The sequence below is a fragment of the Telopea speciosissima genome, chromosome 5 (assembly GCF_018873765.1).
Source record: "Telopea speciosissima isolate NSW1024214 ecotype Mountain lineage chromosome 5, Tspe_v1, whole genome shotgun sequence".
NCBI lineage: Eukaryota > Viridiplantae > Streptophyta > Magnoliopsida > Proteales > Proteaceae > Telopea > Telopea speciosissima.
In genome coordinates, this window is record NC_057920.1 from 15,395,392 (window position 1) to 15,418,414 (window position 23,023).

Sequence of the window (23,023 nt, forward strand, 5' to 3'; positions counted from 1 at the left end):
ATAAATTAAATGCTTTCCTCTGTCTTTCACAGTAGGAATCTCGTGAAGATTGAAGCCACAAAGAAGAAGAATTCCTAGAAAAGAAAAGAGAAATCGAAAGTGCAGAATGGGTTCTTCTCCTCTGTTCTTATCTTTCTTCTGTGTCTGACGATTCTGACCGAACTGTGTGGTTTTTAAAGTGTGTGGATGTGTGTGGAGGTGAGCAAAAAAAAATGGGCAGAGAAGAGAGAAAGAGAAAAAGAAGAAAAAGGGAGGGAAGGAACGAAAAGCTATTGGGACACGTGGGGTGGTTAGGTTCCGTCTCAGAAAGATTAGATGATGCCCCCAATTGTCTGATTTTTCTTTTTCAAGTAGAGTAGTAATGTATGTTATCATCCACTCATGCTTTAACTTTTATTTATTTTTCTTTCTTTTTTTTTAATTAATTGATTGATAGCTGGCCATACTACTAACCAATAAAAAATGGTCCTTTTTTCATTCAAGAAAAGTGACTTCATAATTAGGTTTTTTTAAGGTAAATTGGAAGAATTAGATCTTATAAAATAATGTAATTTTTTGGTTATTAGAGTGGGTATTGTTCTTAATAAATTTAACAGAAAATAATATAATTCAGGAGGACAAGAGTTGTGGGGAGGAGAGTGGTCCCTATGGACATGTGGCGGCATCAATAGGGTGATCATAATTGTCTTTCATGGGGGTAAGTGGTCATTTCACCCCTTTTGTGTCTAGCCATAGGACGCATACTGCTCCACAGAGAACTTTCTTTCATTTTCGAATTGCATGTAAGAATAGGATTGTATACGATTTATGATCTTCAACAGTTTATGGGAAAAAAAATCAAGTCCTATCTATAATCTTTGTCTTTTGTATCTTCTATTTTGTTTTTTGTGTTATATAAAAAATTATTTAACTACAAACAAATATCAGTTAATGCATACCCTAAACCTACTTCTCATAGAATGGTAAGAAAAAATTGTAATAGAATCACCACAAATATATTCTTTGAAAATACATTGCCTCCTTAATTACTCATAAGAGGCATATGAGCCGCATAATTTTTCTTTTTATTATTTTGGAGTCGAGAAAAAAAAATTATTATTAATTACGAGATAGGTACAAGTGACACTTTAAAGAGTTCGAATACAAACATAGACCAAAACAACTGAAATAGGTGCAGGGGGTGGGGGAACACACCCAAGTGGCCAAGTGGCCAAGTGGCAAACAAGGCAGACATGCAAAACAAAGTAAATAGGAATTGAGATGATCCTTTTGTAGGAGATCTAGTGGATAGAGGAAGATGATGGTGCTCGGCAATACTTGCATGAAGCCGATGGCGATTGGAGCCGCCTGACCAATTTTCTTAAGAGAGACTGGGCGAGGGGCAGAGGCTTGCATCCTTGGCAAGGGAAAAAGATGGACTAGCAAATAGAATGGGGCCAATTGGTGAGGCCAAAGTAGAATGGGATGGGGAATGGGTAGACGAAGGCAAAGAGGGTGAGGCAATAACCGAAGTGGGTGAGGAACTGTCAGAGGTTGCAGCAGGACAAAGAGTGCAAAGAGCATTAAAGACCTCATGGCCGGGGGGTCAGAAGTTGATGCTATTAAACCATCAGGTGGAGGGCTTGTAGGATTATCACCTCCACCGCATGACTTAGTTGGACCGAGCAAGGGATCACTAATTGAGGGAGACAGGGATGGGGTTATTGTAGAAGAAGCATGACCAAGATTTGGAGGGGGAGATGACGCAAGAAGTCAGCAGGTGCCATGGTTTTTTTTTTGGATGAATTGGTGCCATGGTTGGATATTGGAGGAATGAAAGATTGAAGGTCAGTGGTGAGGGAGGAGAGAGGTGAGTAAGGGGTCTCTAGTTTTTCCATCCTCCAAGCCTAAGTTAAAAACTCTACTAGAAGCCATAATGAATGATGCGCAATGTTATGCAATTTGAACTCTTTCGTGTGTCTACAAGTCTTTCATATTTCTCAAAGGCACGGATCCTCTTTAGTCACTTTGAAAGTATTTGTGAAATCATCGTTGAGGGAGCGTGAGACCCATATGACCCGTAGCTCTCCTTCTATTATGTTTGTTTTTTTGATATTTTTTTGGTAGTGCCTTCTATTATGTTTCACCATTTCTTTCAAGTGAGTAGAGATGAGTTGCACTCTCTCACATTCTCTGACACACTCTTTCTCTTTTTTTACTATGTAATTTTCTTATATAAAATATAATGCACGTCTTCCTAAGCATCAATGACTCAGTGTGAAAGATACCGATATACACACTAAGTCATTGATGCTTAGGAAGACGTGCATTACATTTTGTATGAGGAAGTGTAAGACCCATATGACCTGTAGCTCTCCCTCTATTATGTTTTTTTTTTGGTAATGCCCTCTGTTATGTTTCATCATTACTTTCAAGTGACTGGAGATGGACAGCACTTTCTCATATTCTCTGATACACTCTCTCCTTTTTGACTATGTAATTTCCTTATACAAAATGTAATGCACGCCTTCTTAAGCATCAATGACTTAGTGTGGAGGATACCGATATACACCGAAAGCATATTGATCCCTCCTTTTCTTACCTCTTTTTCTTTTAAAGTTTTTTTTGTAGAAAAAGAGAGACATAGAGTCGACAAACAGAAACAACCAAAAAGGAAAATGGACAAACAACCCTCAAAGTGAGTGGTGCACGACTCTTGGTTTTTATCCATATCATAATGGTATGACAAAACACGATTTTTATTTTGCAATCAAGGTATACCTTCCAGCTTCATTTCCTTCCTTGTACTTATAAGAGAGTGGACCCTTTTGTTTTTTCTTTTTCTTTTTATAGAATAAGATACCTGGACCTTGGCTCCTTTCTCCATCATCATTTGATAAATCTCAACCACAATATTACAATCTTCTTCCTTAAATGTTGATCTAGCTTCTTCGATTCATGTCATCCACAATAATTTTAGAATATCGAGAAGGTTCTCTCCAAGGTAGCATGGCCCCTGCATCATTGCATGTGGGCATGGTTCTTAATCTTGAGATTGATCTCGATATCGATCAAGGTTGAAACTGATCTAATTTTCGATTCATATTTATCATTTGAATGTACCATTGGATTGGTATCGAATCGATATTGGCCTCGACTGATACTGATCTGATCCAAAATACGAATTCATGAGAACAAGTAGGTAGTCATCTCCCTGGTCTTGGTGTTGACGCCACGCTGCCTTACATGGTTCTTTTTCTTATAGAATGCTGTGTCATCTGAAAAACCAAAATTTGATTTATCACTTTATTCATTAATTATCTCATTTTATTTGCTTAATCATCATATCATAGTTCTGACTTCTGACTCATACCGAATTTCAACCTTTAGTCTTTTACCAATTTCTGATATAACAAATCAAGTCATAATTATGTTTTGGTGCCGACCAAATCTTTTTCTATCACTATTTGACCTAATAAGAAAATATGGACCAAAAAATATAAATATTAAACAATCTAGAAAAAAAACAATTCCCAATATAACTATTAATCTCGTTATTTATTTATTTATTTATTTATTTTTAAAGTTTTCTAGACAGTCAATGTCCGTACGTCTTCTCATATGATATTTTTTTAATGAGTTGAATCATATGAATACATATTAATGATACCGTTTTACTAGTAGCCATTGGTGTGGGTGGCTAATCACTTATCTAATTAGGTATTAAGAGAGAGAGGTAAACAATTAAACATAGATGTGTAGATGTGTCTGTCCTGTTTTGGTGGGCCAGTTCCGCGTTTGCCGCGTTAGGACGGTAGGTTGTGTAGGACTTTCACGCAAAAAAGAAAGAATAGTGATCGGGGACATTCAAAATAGCCACGCGTCTTTATTGTGTTTCAGATCTAAACATTTAATCAGAGCCCACACTTCAAGATTTGGCCGGTCCCAAATTTCTTTTTTCTTAAAGGTCAACAATAATTTCTGGGCTTTGTTTGGCACATTCTTCACCTGGGACCACTTGATGGTAGGCCCCTCTACCCTTCCCATGGGACATTTGTCATTTAAGCCATAAGGGTTCCCTAGATTGTTCCATTGTTTTGGGCATTTATATGGGTTGGTAACTCAAGGAAGACGTTTTCCAAGTTGATTCGGCCCAAGTCAGTTTAAGAACCATAGGGTCCAATGGGTTTGATTCTGTCTGAGGGGTAAGGAATATCAATACCATCAGATTATGAAAGGGAAAGGTAGTTTCGATTTCGTCAATTAAGTATGAAAGTGAACTGATGACTCACGAGTCCAATCATACGATCACTTCACCAATTGAGAAGGAATTCTTTCTAACTCTATGAGTGAGAGAAAACTTTCACCTTCTAGGACACAGTTTTCCTTCAACCACGGTGAGTGGAATCTTATTCACCCACTGTCACGTGGGGCAGGAGAGGGAGGAAAAGACATCGAAAGCACTCTCATTGTTAGAGTGCTTCCCTCACGATTGAGCTAGAGAAGAAGAAGCCAAGAACGAAGCACTACTTGAAGCTGCTCCAGTCCTATAGAACAGATGCGATGAGTAATTCCTCCTGTCCCCATTGGTCTATCTACCCTGATCTAACCCTTCCCGCACCACTCCAATTGCAATCCCACCCTCCGTTCTTCCTCTCCATCCCATGATGCCCCAACCACACCCCAATGCTATCCAGTGAACATGGTACCCAGAAAGAAGTAAAAGAAACAGATGCAGCAACAATGTCAGTACCGGAAGAAGAAACCGAGTTCATCACAGAGAAGCTCAAGATTTCAATTAAGAGACACAATAAGGAAGCCAAGCCATTAAAGAAGTAAAGAAATTACAAAGAGAGGAGAGATACTTCACGCTGGGAATAAAGTCAGATGAGCCACTAACTTTCATATGTCCGGAGGATTTTGCATCTTATGAATGGTCAGCACTAAGCAGTTACCATGAATTACAGAGAACACATGGTTTACAATATCATGATTGAAAGAGGCAAATTGGCTTATTTCAATTCAGGAACCCAGCTCGTTCTAAGCTTTTCTTGGGCTCGAGCTGCTCTCCCCCCATCTCAAAACAGTTGGTGTCAGACCAAAACTCTTGAAAGGTTGCCAAAGCTTTGCTGGATTGAATTTTTTTGCTTTTCATTCACTCGTTAAAAGTGAAATCTGTTCCATTGAGTTCCGATACTGCCACACATTTTATCAGACTCAGCTTTCAGCAGCCTAGTTAATTTCCCATTGGAACCAAATCCTTGGAAAAATCACTTTATTCCTGTATTCTCTTGATCACCAAACAGTCTCATATTGAATATTATGCCAGCATCCCCCTTGGGAATCTCCTTGCTAGCAATCCTCATTTCAATTTGTATAGAAGCCTTCAGGACAAGTTGGAAAACACCTGCTCAAAAGGATTTCAGAAACAGCAAATCATAGATATTATTTTTCTTTTGGTTCTAAAATCAGTTACTTTAGGACTATACAACTCAATTCATACAGAATAAACTCAGAAGACAACATGCCTATAAGTTACAAGCTAGGCACGCTACAGACAAACATCTCTCTCCCGTTCTCAATCGTAAACATTCATGACAACCCCCCTCAACACTAACAACAGATTCAAGTAAGCAGCATATGGTTTATCAAAGCTTACCCAAGAAACAGAAGGGAAGAAAAAAAGCGTATGATTAAAGAAAGCTTCAAAAAATGAATAAGAAAAAATGGATTTTTCCCAGGAACCTTCCAAGAGCACTTTTAAGTGCCCAAAGTCACCCTAACCCTTTCGCTTATTAGGAGGTCCTGAACGATTGCGAATAAAATGGCGTGGCTCTGGTCCAAGTAAACCTCTATCCTTCTCTAAAAGAACCTCTCTTTTAACTGCATGTCGGTTCATTTGCGGCCGCACCCTCAAAGTATTCAACCTTTTTGAGTCTTCCAGGTCATAAGGTAGAGGCTGAAGCCCCTGCAAATCTGGTTCATGGGCAAACCCAAGTGGAAGTTTTGATTCATCCATTTTCCTGAATGTTATAGATATCCTGAATGAAATTTATAAAGGGAAAAAATTAGACAAAAATAAAATAAGAATTTATTCAAGTAAACTCGAGTAATATTAACTATTGCTAGGCTTTAAGATATTGATCCACCTTTTAGTAGGAACAGCTGGAACACAATGCTTAGCAACATCTGCTCCATTCCCATTCAAGACAAGTACAGACCTGAAAAATAAAAAAATTAATGAATTGTACAATCAAAAGGCATCCAAGTTGATTAGTTATTTGGCGATAGTTATTTGGCGATAGCCACTGCTAAACTTAGTAAAGTTACAGCTGTTGTTGGCTCCACCTACCCCCATCACCTAATCCCCACCCCCCCCCCCCCCCAACAAAAAAAAAAAACTGTTGGCTCCTAAATTTTAACTTATCCATAAAACTGAAGGAGCTGGATTCCAACACACCATACCTGGATCCCATTCTACCATACAGATAATAATGGCCGTGTGGCAGCTTGGGTGGGGCTCAACTTTTGTGGACAAGTTCTCGACATCATCATTTATCAACAATCAAAACTTCAGACTAGTACAATATCCTGGGGTGTTGTTATAGAAGTTTAAAATTAGTAGTTTAGAAAGTGAGCTCAACATGAATTCAAGGGGAAAAACCCATATATGGTGGGCCTTACGGTTGAGATAGGCTATAAATTTGACTAGGGATCAGATCTATCCAATGGTCAGCTTGCCAAATCATAAGTCTACATGGACGAAAAGTAGCAGGTGTGATGGAAAGAGTTCCTAATACAAACATGGTGCAACTTTGTTCTCTGAAACTGATACTGTTTATATACATACAATATAAAAGTGATTTTCCAGAACATCTTTCAAATATAATGCATTAAAACTAAGAGAGTCTAAATCTCTAAGGGGTGGGATAAATATAAAATTCAAAACAGATAAATAACGAATCAAACTTACCCGACAGGCAGCGGAAATGCAAATGACCCAGTAAATTCACCAGCACCCACAACCTTTAGGTTCGATCCAAACATTATATCGCACTCACTGAGAAATGATATGGTGCAAAAGGGTCGAACAAAATCATGGCTATCAATGTGAGGTGGAATGCAATCCCCTTCTTCATATATGTTGACAATACAACTATCAGGAACACAAGATGGAGGAATAATGTGCCATCCAACCAGTCTTTTTATAATGACCTTAAACAAGTGAGGTATGGGATCAACTTCCTCATCACGGAGGATACCAGGTGGGTTCCCATTTTTGTCCTGTCAACAAAATACAAAGTCAGCAACTTATGTCGTTTTGTTTTTTGTATATTAAATTCTATTTCTGTGATGTGCTATTACTAGTTACTACTGCTACTGCTGATAAACAGAGAAACACTTTGTAGAATAAAAGTTCAGCAGCTCACTCCCATTTATCAGGACTGTCTCTACCTATGACATCCCAAGTATCCCAAGAAATCAAACAGCTTTATTTGTTGACCCTAATAAGGAAGGGTATGCCCATCATGCCCATGAATGAAAAATACAAACCAACAACATGGTCTGAGGTTGGGAACTTTATCAAGGAGTAGCTCATTTAAAAGGTATACACGTAGAAGAGTAGCTTACTGTTGCATAATTGTAGCAGCAACCGAACTGGATGGTCACACGTCCCTTGCCCCTCATCCACTTCTGTGGTGCAGAATATGTACGCACTGCGAGTGAAACACAGGTGAGTAGGTAATATGTCATTACGTCAAAGGATGCACAGAGAAAGTTATCAAAGCCCTCCTATCCAGGAAATAGGAGGTTTATCAAAATAGGTACTTGCACATTCCGTTACTTAACAGCAACAAAAATTTGACCCTAAACATCAAATAATATTCTACTTCTCCCATCACCACATAAGCTACAATACAAATGCATCCTTGTAAAAAGAGTCCACCTGATAATTTACAATGCCCACAATTAGCAAAATACAACAACAAAAATATTATATTGGAATTTAATTTTCAGAGAAGAATAATTTCAATGTTAAACAGGATCCATGTAGCCAACCCCATGTCATTGGGATTAGCCTTAGTTGAAGTAGCAAGAATTTCAATGCAATCTGAATAAAGATTTACAAGGGCAAGTTACTCCCTATCCTTGAGTTGATGTACAAAATGCCCTTTCTGAATGTAATGAATACCATTTGTAAACAGTTGAACTCACAGTAATCAGAAGGGAAAAGGTTTAATGAACTGATGATCCAACTTCTCAGCTCAGACATGAGCCAAATGGCTATAATCAAGAGCATCCAAATTTTGGGTCAACCTCTAGACCAGCCATGGACCAAAAGACACAAGAATATCATACATTAAAAAATTGCAAAATTTGAGCACCAAATTGTATGTATGATACTATCTAACTGAAAGCCCTTGTCTGAAAGTTTATAATGGATGGGATCACTCTTTTGTAGCTTATCCAAGAGGCAGCCCAGTATATGAACAGCTCCCAGACTGATGACCTTGAATACAGTTCTAGGATGTCCAGAATGGATAGGGTCACTCGTGTTTGTAACTTTTCCCAGCATTTAAACATTCCCCGATTGACAACCTAGAAACAGTTCTTGTCAGTATAATGATTGATTATGGAATTCCACTCAACTTTTTTAAGGTTATCAGTGAGTTATCCATCTGAAAAAATATGCACTTCTGTGGCCAATCATAAATAAAAAGGAGAAATAGAAGACATTGCACAAAGAAATAGAACAAAGTGGATGAAGTGGAGAGGTGCGTCCGGAGTGTTGTGGATCAATGTATTCCTTTAAAACTCAAAGGAAATTTTTATGAGACAGTTATCGACCAACAATTATGTATAAAGCTGAATGTTGGGCAGTGGAACAAAAAACATATAAACAAACTTTGTGTAGCTGAAATAAAGATGTTGAGATGGATGAGTGTAAAACTAGAAAAGATAAAATAAGGAACGAAGAAACTAGAACTAATTTAAGAGTAGCTCCGGTAAATGATAAGTTGAAAGAATGTTGTTTGAGGTGGCATAGACACATATAACAGAGGCCTTTGAATGCTTCAGTAAGGAGTAGTGATATGATTTAGATTTTAGATTAGAGGACCTCAAAGAGCCAGGGGTAGGCCAAGAATGAAACCTAGGAGAAGTGGCGAGGAAAGACATGCATAATTTAGGACTAGTAACAATTATGAATTTTGAATAGAGACGATTGGAAGAAGAAAAACCATGAAGCTGACAACATTTAGTTGGGATAAGACTGAGCTAAGTTGAGTTTGTGGCAAATCAAAAGACCGGCATAAAGTTGGCAGGCTCAGAGCAGGAAAATGTGGCTAAACAAACCCCGCACCATCAGTACCAGAAACCATAAATGTATTAGAGAAAGAGTGAGTCTCATGTGAGCCATTTTTTTTCCATTCAGTGGGTGAATCTCAGTGAGTCCTAGAGTTAGGTTGGAGTAGAGTTGACTTATAGATCTGCAGGTGGGTACCTTGCCTATGCAGCCATATGTAGCTTTAAGCCAAAGCCTTCACATGGATAATGTAACCTGCTCCAAGGAATAAAATACAAAAACTCTACATTCTCATGCGTGTATGATGAGAAAAAGTGATGAGAACATAAAACACATTCCTATACATCTCAAGGTATACTTTTCTAACTAGTATCATATCCTTGATGAAGCATCCTTCATACAGCAACTTTAATTTGGCTCCTACTGACACCCCCTAACAGAGGACATATTAATCTTCAAAATCTGGGACATCTTGGAATAAGGGGTAATCCTTATGTTCATTTAGAGACACATTATGGTATTTGTGACAATTTGACGAGGAGAAAATAAATTTTTTGATTATTTGTTAAGAATATTATTTGAGAAGACGTCCCTATAGGTGATTAGGGATGGGACTGTTATTGGAACGGAAGTATCTTCATTTTTTTTCCAATTCTGTCAATTTGATGGATTTCAGGTTCAATCATTAAATTTATCCAAATAACTGTCTATAATAGAAATGACAAAAGAAAAATGCAATTTGAAATTTCTATCCTCTCCATATGTCCCATAAATTTCAGATTTCCTCTGCAGAGTTGTCCATAATCATAGTAGGTCAATCTATTTGCTTGCTAGCTGATGAGAGACAATGAGGGAGCTAGGTTTTTATGCAGTATTACCAGATTTGACGTAGACAACTACTGCCAGTCTTCTTTTTTTTTACACTAACAAATACACAACAGTATCGATGTTATTAGGAAAATTTTCTAGCAATTTAACATTCACTGAATAGTGGAAAGGGAAAAACCAAACAAGAACTTCATCCTACCATAATTAAGGACAAACGATCTGGAGAAGAACCTGGACAGTTAGAAGCTCATATGAGTTCAACTTTGATCTAACTAAAGAGAATCCAATATAAATTGAAGCTTGTTCAAATTGCAATTACATAAAATCAGGGCCATGTTGCTTTAATAGGGGTTGACATGACACCTAACGAATACAATTATCCGGCCAGTAGCACATTGAATAATAAATTGAAAGTAACTGTTTTCATCCAATTAAAACTGAGAATCATTAGATTAGATTAAACAATGAGCTATCGGATGTATATTATGCCCCAAAAGAAGAGCGATCAACTAATGGGTCAGATCATCTATAACCTAGAAGCTTTAAACGGTAAAAATATAGAACAAATGACTTATGGTAGAAATAAGTTTGGGTAAGCAAGACAGACAGGAAACCGGACAAATCCAGAAGAGCCACCCCATAGTCCACAGAGGGACGACATGTCTGAAAAAATACTTCAGACATTTTGTTAACTTGGAATCAACTGATGCTCTCCATATAGAGAGCTCACAGTATTTATAGAAAATGACGAAGATTACAAGAGATCTTCTCCGGTTTAGGAAACACCAGAGTTGATATGGAAATACAATTATACACAAAAAAGAATAGGAAAGGCACAATTGTCAACAATGGTAACTCTAGAATAGGAAAGCTTCAGACTAGATAATTCCACATTAGGTAGGTGCTGAGAATCTGAGATAGGAAACTGTGATCGTCGAGATTACGGAGATTGCGCACTGGTGACCTGGTCGATATCTTCTACTGACACACCCCCTCAAGTGGAATATTTGAAACTCCGAATCTTCAACTTATCCCTAAGAAAGCCAAACCGGGTAAAGGAGAGCCCTTTGGTAAATATGTCAGCTAGCTGGTCCTTCGTAGAAATAAACTGAACTATGATTTCCTTCTTGGCAACCTTATCACGAACAAAGTGGAAATCTATTTCCACGTGTTTGGTTCTTGCATGAAAGACCGGGTTAGCTGACAGGTATGTGGCACTGATGTTGTCACACCATAGGATGGCGCTTTTGTAATACCAATGTTGAGTTCATTGAGGAGGGACCGTAGCCATGTGAGTTCAGAACACCCATCGGCAAGGGCCTTGTACTTAGCCTCTATTGAAGAATGAGAAACGGTCCGTTGTTTCTTGGAGTTCTTGGATATGAGATTAGGGCTAAGAAAAATTGTGTAGCCCCTGGTAGACTTCCGATCATCACTGTTGGCAGCCCAATCAGCATCACTGAAGGCCTATAAGGTGATGTCCATGGATTTTTGGATGAAGAGACCATGACTCTGGGTGCGTTTGAGATATTGCAGTATCCATTTCACCAAAGACCAATGCTCATCAGTCGGAGTGTGCATAAACTAGCATGCCTTGTTCACAAAGTAAGCAACATTAGGGTGGATCAGTGTAACGTATTGTAGTGCCCCAACAACGGATCTATACTTGGTTGGATCGGTCAGTGGGTCACCCCCTGTAGCTGATGGTTTGGTGGTTGTGGCGATGGGGGGTGCTAAGCGGTTTACAGTCGGTCATGCCGGCCCATTGAAGAAGGTCTGAAACGTATTTTGATTGAGACAAAACTAGCCCTGATGGTGAATTAACAGCTTCGACGCCAATGGAAAAAATCAATGGACCCAGTCCTTAATAGCAAATGTGGAGGCCAAGTCTGCTAATAGAGAGGAGATGTTGCCATGGTATTGCTTGTCACCAAAATGTCATCAATGTAGATAGAGGCATATGTGGTAACCATACCATTCTTGTAGATGAATAGGGATGGGTCTGTCTGCGAGGCCTTGAAGCCAAAGGCCAATAAGAACTAAGAGTGTCTATGGAACCACGCCCTTGGTGCTTGCCTTAACCCATATAAAGTTTTTTGCAACTTGCACACATAATTGGGGTTGGATTTGTCTTTAAAGCCAGGGGCTGAGTCATGTAAACCTCCTCATTGAGAATGCCATGTAGGAATGCATTATTGACATCCAGCTGGCGAACGGACCAACCCTTTGATAGTGCAAAAGATAACACAGTGTGAATCATAGTGGATTTAACCATTGGACTAAATGTCTCATCATAGTCCAATCCATGTTGTTGATGGAACCCTTTTACAACCAAGTGGGCCTTATAAAGTTCCAACGTACCATCAGCCTTGCGTTTTATCCGGTAAATCCACTTACAACCCCACTAAGTTCATGTGGGGCTTGGGTCAAACAAGAGACCAAGTGTTGTTGCCAGGCAAAGCATTGAATTCTTCGGCCATGGCAGCGCACCACTCTAGTACCTTATTTGATTGTGATGAACATGTAGGTTCAATAGAAGGGGGGTTGAGGATGAGAGTGTAAAGCAAGGGGAGAGGCAGGGTTAGAGAACTCGGTTTCGGTACTAGTTTCGCCCAGCCAAAAAAATGAGTTGCACCAAGATTTCGGGGAGTTGGTGAATTTATTTTTTTTTAATTCGTTTGATGGTTTCGGTGGGTTTTTTACCTAGTTTGATCATGAAACTTGGTATACAGCCTACTTTGGTCTATTTAAACACAATGGCACTATCAGATTTTCCAAAATCAAAGTCCAAGTGGGAGTTTGACTTAGTGGGAAACTAGGACAGACAATTATTTATGCCAGAAACCAAGACAAATACTTATTTATGCCTAATATCATTTAAGTAAATGAATTGTATTTACTTAAGATATTATTCATAAATAACCAAATACCCCCTATTTGAATCCAATAGAGATAGTCAAAAAATCCAATTCCAAAACAAATGAATATTTAGTGTGCGCAAATGCTGTCAAAACCACTCTGAATGAAAATATTTTTTTAGACATCAAAATAAATAATTATTTTACCGCACTTTTAGTTTTTAGCAATAATTTACCATATTAAGATTTATGGTATTTTTTTATTTAAGAAAAAACTCAACATTTATGAAAATTGCACCTACCACCAAAAATCCAGTTTTTGTTCTTGAACTGGGGTTTTGACTTTTTATCCTTATGGAATTTGATATTTTAACTATTTTTATGGAATTCAAATAGGGGGTATGTGCTTATTTATGAATACTATCTTAAGTAAATGATGTTAAGCATAAATATGTGTCTGTCCTAGTTTCTGGCATAAATAAGTATCTGTATACCAAGATTTCCCATTAAGATGACCGAGACCACCTAAGTGTGTGTCTGTATACCAAGGTTGCCGAGACAGTGTATTTCTCCCATTTCGCCTTTGATCTCATCTCGGTTTTGCAAAAAACCAAAATACCGAGATCTCTGCGAGTTCTTGTTCCATGGGGAGAGGTAGCATCATAAAGGTCAACCAGGGACCGGGTTTTCAGGGGTTGGGGGGACCGAGTGGAAGGTAGGGACCGTCCATGGAGAATGGCGTTTGGGGTTGGCGGTGTGGGAGAAGGTAAAGGAGATTGGGGAGTAGGGGGCGAAGGGAAGGGGAGGGATGAGGGGGGTTTTGGTGCTGTGGGCGTGGCAAGGAGGATGGTGTGGGGGCAGCCGCATAGGAGAGGGGCGGTGGTGGTGATGATGGTGGTAATCCAAGAATGGATTTGGTTTTGAAAGGAAATTGCGCTTCATCGAACCGGACATGGAGTACAATGTAAAGGCGACGGGTCTACAAGTCTAGGCATCGATAGCCCATATGAGAGGGGTTGTACCCTAAAAAAACATAGGGGGTAGAATGAAAGTCCGTTTTGTGGGCATTGTAGGGGTGTAAAAGCGGAAAGCAAAGGTAGACCAACACTTAAAGAAAGGTGTAATCAGGTTTCCTATTGTTAATCAGTTGGAAGGGGGGGACGTTCTAATGTAGTCCTAGGTAGGAGTAATCCCACTAGGAGCCAGGGTAATGCGTTCACCTAACAAGGCTGGCCGATTGGGCAGCTTAGGCTAAATAGGATAGAAATTAGGGTTAGGGTTGAATAATGATAATGGGGTTTATAGGGTTTTAATATGCAGGTCTAGGAGGCTTTAATGGCATAAGAATATTAAGGTTTGGAAGGGTTCTAAAATTCTGCAGTTGGGTAGAATCGAGTTGCAGGTTTTTTAGGTCTAATGGAATGGGGGAATGGAGGGATTAAAGTGGAGACTAAGGGCTAGGGTTAAGGTCGAGTGTGGAGAGTGGTGTGGGGAATGTAGGTTGGAAGTAAGTGAAGGCTAAATCTGGAGTTATGGGGGAATCCTAGTGGAGGTAGGAGTGCAGGTTTAATGGAGAATTAGGGTTGATGGATGGAGGGGGGTGTGGATTAGGTTAAAGGATGAAGGGAATAACTAAATTAACAAACAACTCACCGGATCTGCAAATCTGCAGCAGCAGCAAGTTGAGGAAGCTTGATTGAAGAAGAAGAAGGACCTCCCGATCTACAAGATGCAAGGAGTCGATCGGAGTCCACCAATCCCTTCACCTTGATATTACCCACAAGGTAGCCTTGATATTACTCACAAGGTTCACTCAACAGAGCAGAGCAGCAACTATGGCAGCAAACAAAAGTTTTTTCATTAATTAAATTCGTGTGTAATGCTGGCCTCCCTTACAAACTTATATAGAAGACTAAAAAATAGACTTAGACACTAAAAAGGAATGGCCTAACCCTATCCCTAACCTATTAGGGAACTTAAACTGACTAGGAAACTAGAATACTAAAGGAAATAGACTCAAAACATGGCTGGACTTATAGAGTCCTAATCCAGCCCAATTTACATCACATGACCAATTAAGTTGTCACATGACCACTTAACCAAGTCACATGATCACTTAAATTGAACCAATTGGATGCAACCAATTTGAACCGGTTCAATTAAAAAACATAAAAATAAACTAAGTATTGGGCTAATCCCGTATGCAACCTATATACCCATATTTTAGGCCCATAAAAGTGGCCTATCACATTAGAAACCCATGGGATCAAGGGCCCAACATGTATGTAACCCAACCCTAGACTTATTCCCAATGAAACAAGCCTTATTTGGTGATGAATCTAAATCAACTCTCCCCAACTTGAAAAAATTCGTCCTTGAATTTTGTAGTGATGAGGGGGAATCAACATGTGATCAGCAGCTTTGACCATCCCCAAACAGAATTCCGGTGAAGCAGGAACATTGGGGATAAAATCCCCAAGGCGTTGAGCTTTCTCTTCGAAGAACCATGGTGGCATAACAAACTCTATGTGTTCGTTTTCTGAATCAGCAGCAACTGTGAATGTCTTGTCCATAGAATCTTCAGTGTTAGCAATCTTCGCATCTAATACTTGAGACACAAGTTCCACCTCTTCAAAAATAGCATCTTGAATGCCAATAATTTCTTGTGGAGTGCTCTCAACCACCTCTTCATCTTCTGCTGTTTCATCTTTTTCTACTTTGGTTTCTTCAACATTGACTACTTCAGTAGGGTCTTCTACATGTCGACTTTCCATCTTTGAAGCTATAGGGGGTTGTCTCTTTCTTTTCATCACAATTCACTGCCACTTCAGCTTTATCTTCAACTTGTGCTCTCTCAGCTTCCTTTAGTAATGGAAATTTGTATTCAGCCGCTGTTTTAATACTGGTGAAGTTAGATTTCCCACACTCTTCAACTTGCAAACGGAATCTCATTGATGAAGGTTTCAAGTTGTCTTCAGATTTGAAGGCCTTTTGGTGGTGATGTTGTCGATGGGAATTTAAGTTACCTTGTTGTAGAGCTTTGAACGTTCGTGGGAAATATTTCTTACTCAGATCTTCTTTCATCTCTGCCCATGTAACAGGTTCTCTACCACGGTAGTCAGGATAATCCATCTGTGTTCTCCACCAATTATGTGCTGGTCCCACTAGCTTAGTATGTGCTAGTCTCATTTTCCTATGCTCAGGCAAATCATACCAAATAAAATAATCATCTAAAGCAACTAACCAATCACAAAATACCAGTGAATCTGGTCTGCCATCAAAGTCTCTCAACTCATATGCCTCTGGAGGTCTATGGTGTCTCCTGTAGTCTCTGTATCCTCTGTTCCTATCTTCACTATGATCTTTGTACCCTTCTCTGTCTTCTCTGTATTGATCTCTATGGTCCCTGTGACGTCTGGGATGATCTCTACGATATTCATCCCTTCCCAGAATTCCATGTAGAGGTTTGCTTACCAGTGGCACAGCTTGCCTTTGTTCCATTGCCAACATTTGATCACCAAGGGCTTGCTGTTCCGTTGAAATCTTCAATAGCATAGTCATAATTGCAACAAGGGAATCGGGTGGGGGTGGTTGTGTGGGGTCCACAGCAGGGGTGCCATGTTCAGCCACGGCTCTGATACCAATTTAATGTAGTCCTAGGTAGGAGTAATCCCACTAGGAGTCAGGGTAATGGGTTCACCTAACAAGGCTGGCCGATTGGGCAGCTTAGGCTAAATAGGACAGAAATTAGGGTTAGGGTTGAATAATGATAATGGGGTTTATAGGGTTTTAAAATGCAGGTCTAGGAGGCTTTAATGGCATAAGAATATAAAGGTTTGGAAGGGTTCTAAAATTCTGTAGTTGGGCAGAATCGAGTTGCAGGTTTTTTAGGTCTAATGGAATGGGGGAATGGAAGGATTAAAATGGAGACTAAGGGCTAGGGTTAAGGTCGAGTGTGGGGAGTGGTGTGGGGAATGTAGGCTGGAAGTAGGGTTTGAAAGTGAAGGCTAAATCTGGAGTTATGGGGGAATCCTAGTGAAGGTAGGAGTGCAGGTTTAATGGAGAATTAGGGTTGATGGATGGAGGGGGGTGTGGATTAGGTTAGAGGATGAAGGGAATAACTAAATTAACAAACAACTCACCAGATCTGCAGATCTGCAGTAGCAGCAAGTTGAGGAAGCTTGATTGAAGAAGAAGAAGGACCTCCCAATCTACAAGATGCAAGGAGTCAATCGAAGTCCACCAATCCCTTCACCTTGATATTACCTACAAGGTAGCCTTGATATTACTGACAAGGTTCACTCAACAGAGCAGAGCAGCAGCTATGGCAGCAAACAAAAGCTTTTTCATTAATTAAATTCGTGTGTAATGCTGGCCTCCCTTACAAACTTATATAGAAGACTAAAAAATAGACTTAGGCACTAAAAATGAATGGCCTAACCCTATCCCTAACCTATTAGGTAACTTAAACTGACTAGGAAACTAGAATACTAAAGGAAATAGACTCAAAACATGGCTGGACTTATAGAGTCCTAATCCAGCCCAATTTACATCACATGACCAATTAAGTTGTCATATGACCACTTAACCAAGTCACATGATCACTTAAATTGAACCAATTGGATGCAACCAATTTGAACCGGTTCAATTAAAAAACATAAAAATAAACTAAGTATTGAGCTAATCCCGTATGCAACCTATATACCCATATTTTAGGCCCATAAAAGTGGTCTATTACATTAGAAACCCATGGGATCAAGGGCCCAACATGTATGTAACCCAACCCTAGACTTATTCCCAATGAAACAAGCCCTATTTGGTGATGAATCTGCATCACGTTCTTAGTCACCCTAGAAGGCAAGCGGTTAATGAGGAACACTGCAATGTCAAAGGCATAATGCCAGTAATGATGGGGAACACCACCATGAGCAAGCAAGGTGAGGCCAATTTTGACAATATGGCGATGGTGGCGTTCAACTATCCCCTATTGCTTATGGGTGTGAGGATTGGAGAGATGGTGTTGAATACCAAGAGTGGCAAAAAAAGTGGGTAGAGTACGGTATTCACCCCCCAGTCTATTTGAACGCATTTGATTTTTCTGGAGAACTAGTGTTCCACTAAGGCTTGATAATGCTTGTAACATTTAAAAAACTTTCTAACCAAAAGATAGAACCAAATAAACTTTATGCAGTCATCCACAAAAATAACAAGTACCGGTGTCCATAGAGGAAATAATAGGAGACGATACCCAAACATAACTAAAAATCAAGTCCAAGGGATGGGAACTATGAGGAGAAAAGCCCAATTATGCGGCGAGTGAGACAAGCTACCTCCGCCATAAACGCAACTAGAGCCTTTCCAAAACATTAGATAATGGTTTGCGAAAGAAAGAATTCATGATTCATTTTTTAATCAGCTCTTTACACCAATGTACGTTCAACTCACCCTATAGCAACCTTTTTAGGGGCCAATTGTTGAGTATAAAGGGGCGTCCAAGATGCTAACCTTGGATAAACTGACCACTCAGGTTTGGGCGAACCCAAACCCAACCAGCTTCCTTAAAAGAAAGCGCTTTGCCCCATAAGAAATTGAGCGTGAAAGCCAAATGAATCGAAAGGTTCCCATTTCCTCCAGCACAGAAGTGGAATGGGCAGGGAATGTTTTTCCATTCATTCATTCTAGAAAGATGAGGATAAAGTAAATCTATGAGCCTTGCCTAGTTGACAAGCAGTACATAATTGACTAGAACGAGAAGAGTTACAAGGTAACTTTTTGAATTCAAAATAAAACTAAGGACTTGAGGATGGAGATGGCCAAGATGATGATGCCACCCATCATAAGAGGTACGTTCAGCTATGTTGGCTGTTGGTGCAGAATTGGCGGACAAAGTGTAGAGGCCATTCCTACTTGGACCGCTCAGGAGGGTATTCTTGGACTGCTTATCCTTAACAAAATTGTTGGCATGAAATTCAAAAAACACGTTATTATCCTTGGCAAACTTTTGAACTAAAAGTAATGGTTTGGTAAGAGAAGGAACATAAAGTATATCAAATAACAGAAAAGAATGGGTGGGGAGGAGAGAGAGGAGTGACCCATATGAGAAATAGGGAGACCCTTACCATTCCCAACTTGCAACTGATTATTACTATTATAAGTGTCAAACGAAGCCAAGGACTGAAGATCCGGTGTTACGTGATGAGAAGCGCCAGTGTCCAGATACCAGAAGTGGGGTTGGGAAACGTAGGGGTAGGGTGAGGGTGAGCCAGCTATGAGGATGGCGGGGGGTAGGGGTGTGTGAGATAGGCGGTTGGTGGAGGGTAAGGTGGTATTGGCGATGATTGGTTGTAAGAGGCTGTGTTGCGGTAAAAATATGTACAAGCAAGATGGTTTGTACAATGGAAAATGGTACAAAATAGGCTCCCTTGACTGGAAGCAGAGCCATACGCAAGTTAGAGAGCTTCCCACAAGTCCTTGCTCGTGGATTTGCCAACAACAATCGGTAAGGCATCATCCGAGAGTGATGCGATCAGCAAGCTAAGGATAGAGGAATCCTACTGGAGCTATGTTTGAGCCGCGGAAGATTCTAATGGGCAAGGAAGAGTGCCATCGAGATACCCATATAAGTTCTGGGCGCGTAGATATGGAATGATTTGCATGATGCCACCTAAAAAAGGGTTCCATCAGTAACATGGCTTGGACTATGATGAGACCTTTAGTCCGGTGGTTAAACCCACTACGATTCATACTGTGTTATTTTTTGCACTATCAAAGGGTTGGTTCGTTCACCAACTGGACGCCAATAATGCATTCTTGCACAACATTCTCAATGAGGTTTACATGACTTAGCTCCCTGGCAAAAAAATTAGAAAATCTCAACGGAGTTGATGGCTTTAATACCATGTTAAATTGGAATCAACCCACGCTCTCCATATAGAGAGAGCTCATTGTATTTATAGAGAATGATGAAGATTGCAAGAGATCTTCTCTGGTTTAAGAGACACCAGAGTTGGTATGGAAATACAATATTCACAATGAAGAATAGGAAAGCCAATATTGTCAACAATGGTAATTCTAGAATAGGAAAGCTTCAGACTTGGTAACTCCACGATAGGAAGGTGCACACTATGGAAGGTGCTGAAATAGGAAATTGTGATCACTGAGATTATGGAGATTGTGCACTGGTGACCTGGCCAATATCTTCTGCTGATACATGTAAAGTTCATATGCAACATAGCAGTACATTAAAGTATCAGCCAAACTGATACAAAATGCGAATCTGCCTGACTTAAAAGGTGTAAGTTGTACCTTGCCTTGTGTTCATCTGACAAACAATGCCTAAAAAAGGTACTATCCAACAAATTCAAGCCAAAGTGGAGATTGTAGGGAGTACAATGTCTTGTATTTCGTTACTTGGGTTTGTAGGCTTATTCCGAAGGGCCGTTAAGAGACCTTAGGACCCGAAGCCCGAAGAGAAGTGTGAAGACGATTCTTTGTAAATTGTACCTATATAATGTTTCTTTGTAACTGTACCTATATAATGTCTCTTTGTAACTTTGTTGCTAAAGCGATTCTCTATAATCTGAGAGAGGTGTGAGGACAAGCTAACCCTATTTTCCATTGATAGTGAAGCAGATCTCATCTCACCATGGATGTAGGCAATCTTGCCAAACCACATAAAGCTTTGTGTTGTGTGATTGTTTGTTTACAATTTCAATTCGTTTTCTGCATTGTGATAGGTATTCATTTCTACAAGTTATGGCAATCAATTACTTGCAGCTAACACAAGCAGTTCATGGCAACGACAAACAATAAACTCTTTGTACGTTGTGCTGACAAAAGCCAGAGTCAAGGATATCAACCAGTTTTACGATAACTCATGGCAGATGCATCCACTGAGATATAAAGCAAGAGTAATGTGTATGCAGTGACATATCAACAAAATAGGAAATTTTTTTTTTTTTTTAATCCCGTGAGTAGAGGGATGAAAAAGAGTACCTTTTAACTCTCCTTTCCTTCCCTTTTCCTGAAGATCATAGATAAAGTCAACTATTCTCTTCTGTTCTGCGGTGCTAAAAACACCTGTATGAAGCTCAAGCCCATCAAGAATGTTAACAATCTTTCCTTTGACTCTTTCTAAACAGATAAAATCCTTCTTCCTCTTGACGTTCATGAATCTGATGTACTCTCTCTGCTCTCTAGACAACGTCTGTTTTTGCGGCACCTTCCGTTCTACCCCCACCTCTTCAGCTGGAGAAGCACGCTCATCCACCTCAGACGGCTTATTCATTTCCTCGGCTTCCTCTTCAAGTTCATCTTCTTGTGCCATGTCCGCCCAAGACATACGTACGCTCGGAGTACCCACAGTGTCAGGCTCGCAAGGCGTCTCGCTCGCAGATGCATCCACAACATGCTCTGACGACCAATTTGCTTCATCTTTCCAGCTTCCGATCGAATACGTATCGCAATTCTCATGATTACCGTGGGATGCTTCGCACGAATCCGGGTGAGTTGGGCTCGAATCAGCAAGGCTCTCCGCCGAGTTTGAGTACTCGGCGTCAGCGGGAGATTCTGCAATTGCACGGGAATCAACATCAACAACTCCAAAACCCTCGTTTCAGGGCTTGAAAAATCTTTCTTAATTGTAAAAGAATGAAGAACAGAAACAAGAAAAAACCTAAATTCCCTGTTTAAACCATTAAAGGTACTTACCAGGATCAAGAGACCGAATACGATCGGCAAGAATTTGAGTACAACCGTGACAAAGATCTCTGCTGAGGAAAGGAAGCCAGTGGGTAAGGAACTCGGCCGCGATTTGCAGATCCGAAGTCTGATAGTTTAAAAGGAAAGGATCGTCTCGTGTTTGAGAACCTTTCATCTCTGTCCTTCTGCGATGAATTGGGTCTGGAGTACGATGGGAGGAAGAGAAAAACGAGGAGTGATGCATGAGAACTTGAGAGGAGTGAGGAGAGAGCGAGAGAGACGAAGAGGAATCAGTTGCGTTAAGCGTAAGGTAGTTTAGAATTTGGGATACAATTTTGAATAGATTTTTATTTTCCCAAACTTTATTTTTTAGGCGATATCTTCAGGGTGCGCTCACAGCCTACAGAACTGATACAGCTGTTTCGACCTTATTAACTCGCCACGTGTGAAATCCACTTTTAAACAAATAAAAGGAGAGGGAAGAAAAAATTGTGACGGTTAATTCACATAAAAATTTTCTATACTTAGTAATTACTTCTTAGATATTATTTCTGTTTTTTCTTTTTTTCAGAAATATATTATTTCTATTTAGGTAAATCTTCTTGTAATGGTGAAAAATGTCTTAAATCTTTTTCTTTTCTTTTTTTGTAAACAAAAGATGTCTTAATCCTGTTTGTAACCAAGCAGATTACAAATAGACTTTGTAATCGGACTTTTTTGTCCTCCCAAAAATGATGGGGTTGTACATTAAAAGTCTAATAACGTAATTTTGCAAGAGAGACAGGATTCATGTTCTTGCCCCCACCTCCGTTCTCGGCCTTTGCCCTGCCATGCCCTTGTGTCTCTGCAACTCAACTCCCCCATCCTCCCACAACCTCCTCCGCCCCTGCCTCCCTTCTGCAGGACTGTTGTCTCTGGCTTATCAAGGTTCCTCATTGCCGCCTCCACTCCACTTCTGTTCTCGGTCTCTGTCCTCCCCTCCCCTGCCCATGTGCCCCTGCAACTCAACTCCCCCCCCCCCCCCCACAGTCTCCTTCGTCGGTAGGACTGTTGCCTCTGGCTTAAAAAGGTTTCTCTCTCTCTCTCAAAATTGGAAAGAGACGGAGAGTATATGCAAGATCGTCCTGCTCATAGCAAACTCGAAATTTCAATTAGATTTGTTAGCAAGAATCCAAAATTTCGAATATTCTGGTCGAGACAACGAAATTTGTAGGCAATTGAGAAACAAACAAAGACCCTTTATTGGTTACAATTTTTAAATAGCAGAATCGTCGATCGTAGTTCCGCAAGTGGCTAATTAGGTAATACCAGATTTGGGATCTTCGCTTTTCTGGTAGACCTATTTTCAAAG

The 23,023-nt window shown here is 39.9% G+C and overlaps 1 protein-coding gene across 1 annotated transcript; it reads right to left on the minus strand.

Moving 5' to 3' along the window:
* Positions 1-5,399: 5,399 nt before the first annotated feature.
* LOC122662120 (RNA demethylase ALKBH9B) lies at positions 5,400-21,923 on the minus strand. The gene is made up of 7 exons (XM_043857683.1): positions 21,682-21,923; positions 20,968-21,558; positions 7,612-7,697; positions 6,953-7,263; positions 6,129-6,200; positions 5,688-6,020; positions 5,400-5,651 (listed from the first exon to the last, which is right to left on the minus strand). The coding sequence occupies exons 1-6, from the start codon at positions 21,914-21,916 to the stop codon at positions 5,759-5,761; spliced, it is 1,557 nt and encodes a 518-aa protein (XP_043713618.1). The 5' UTR covers positions 21,917-21,923; the 3' UTR covers positions 5,400-5,651; positions 5,688-5,758.
* Between the last annotated feature and the right edge of the window lie 1,100 nt (positions 21,924-23,023).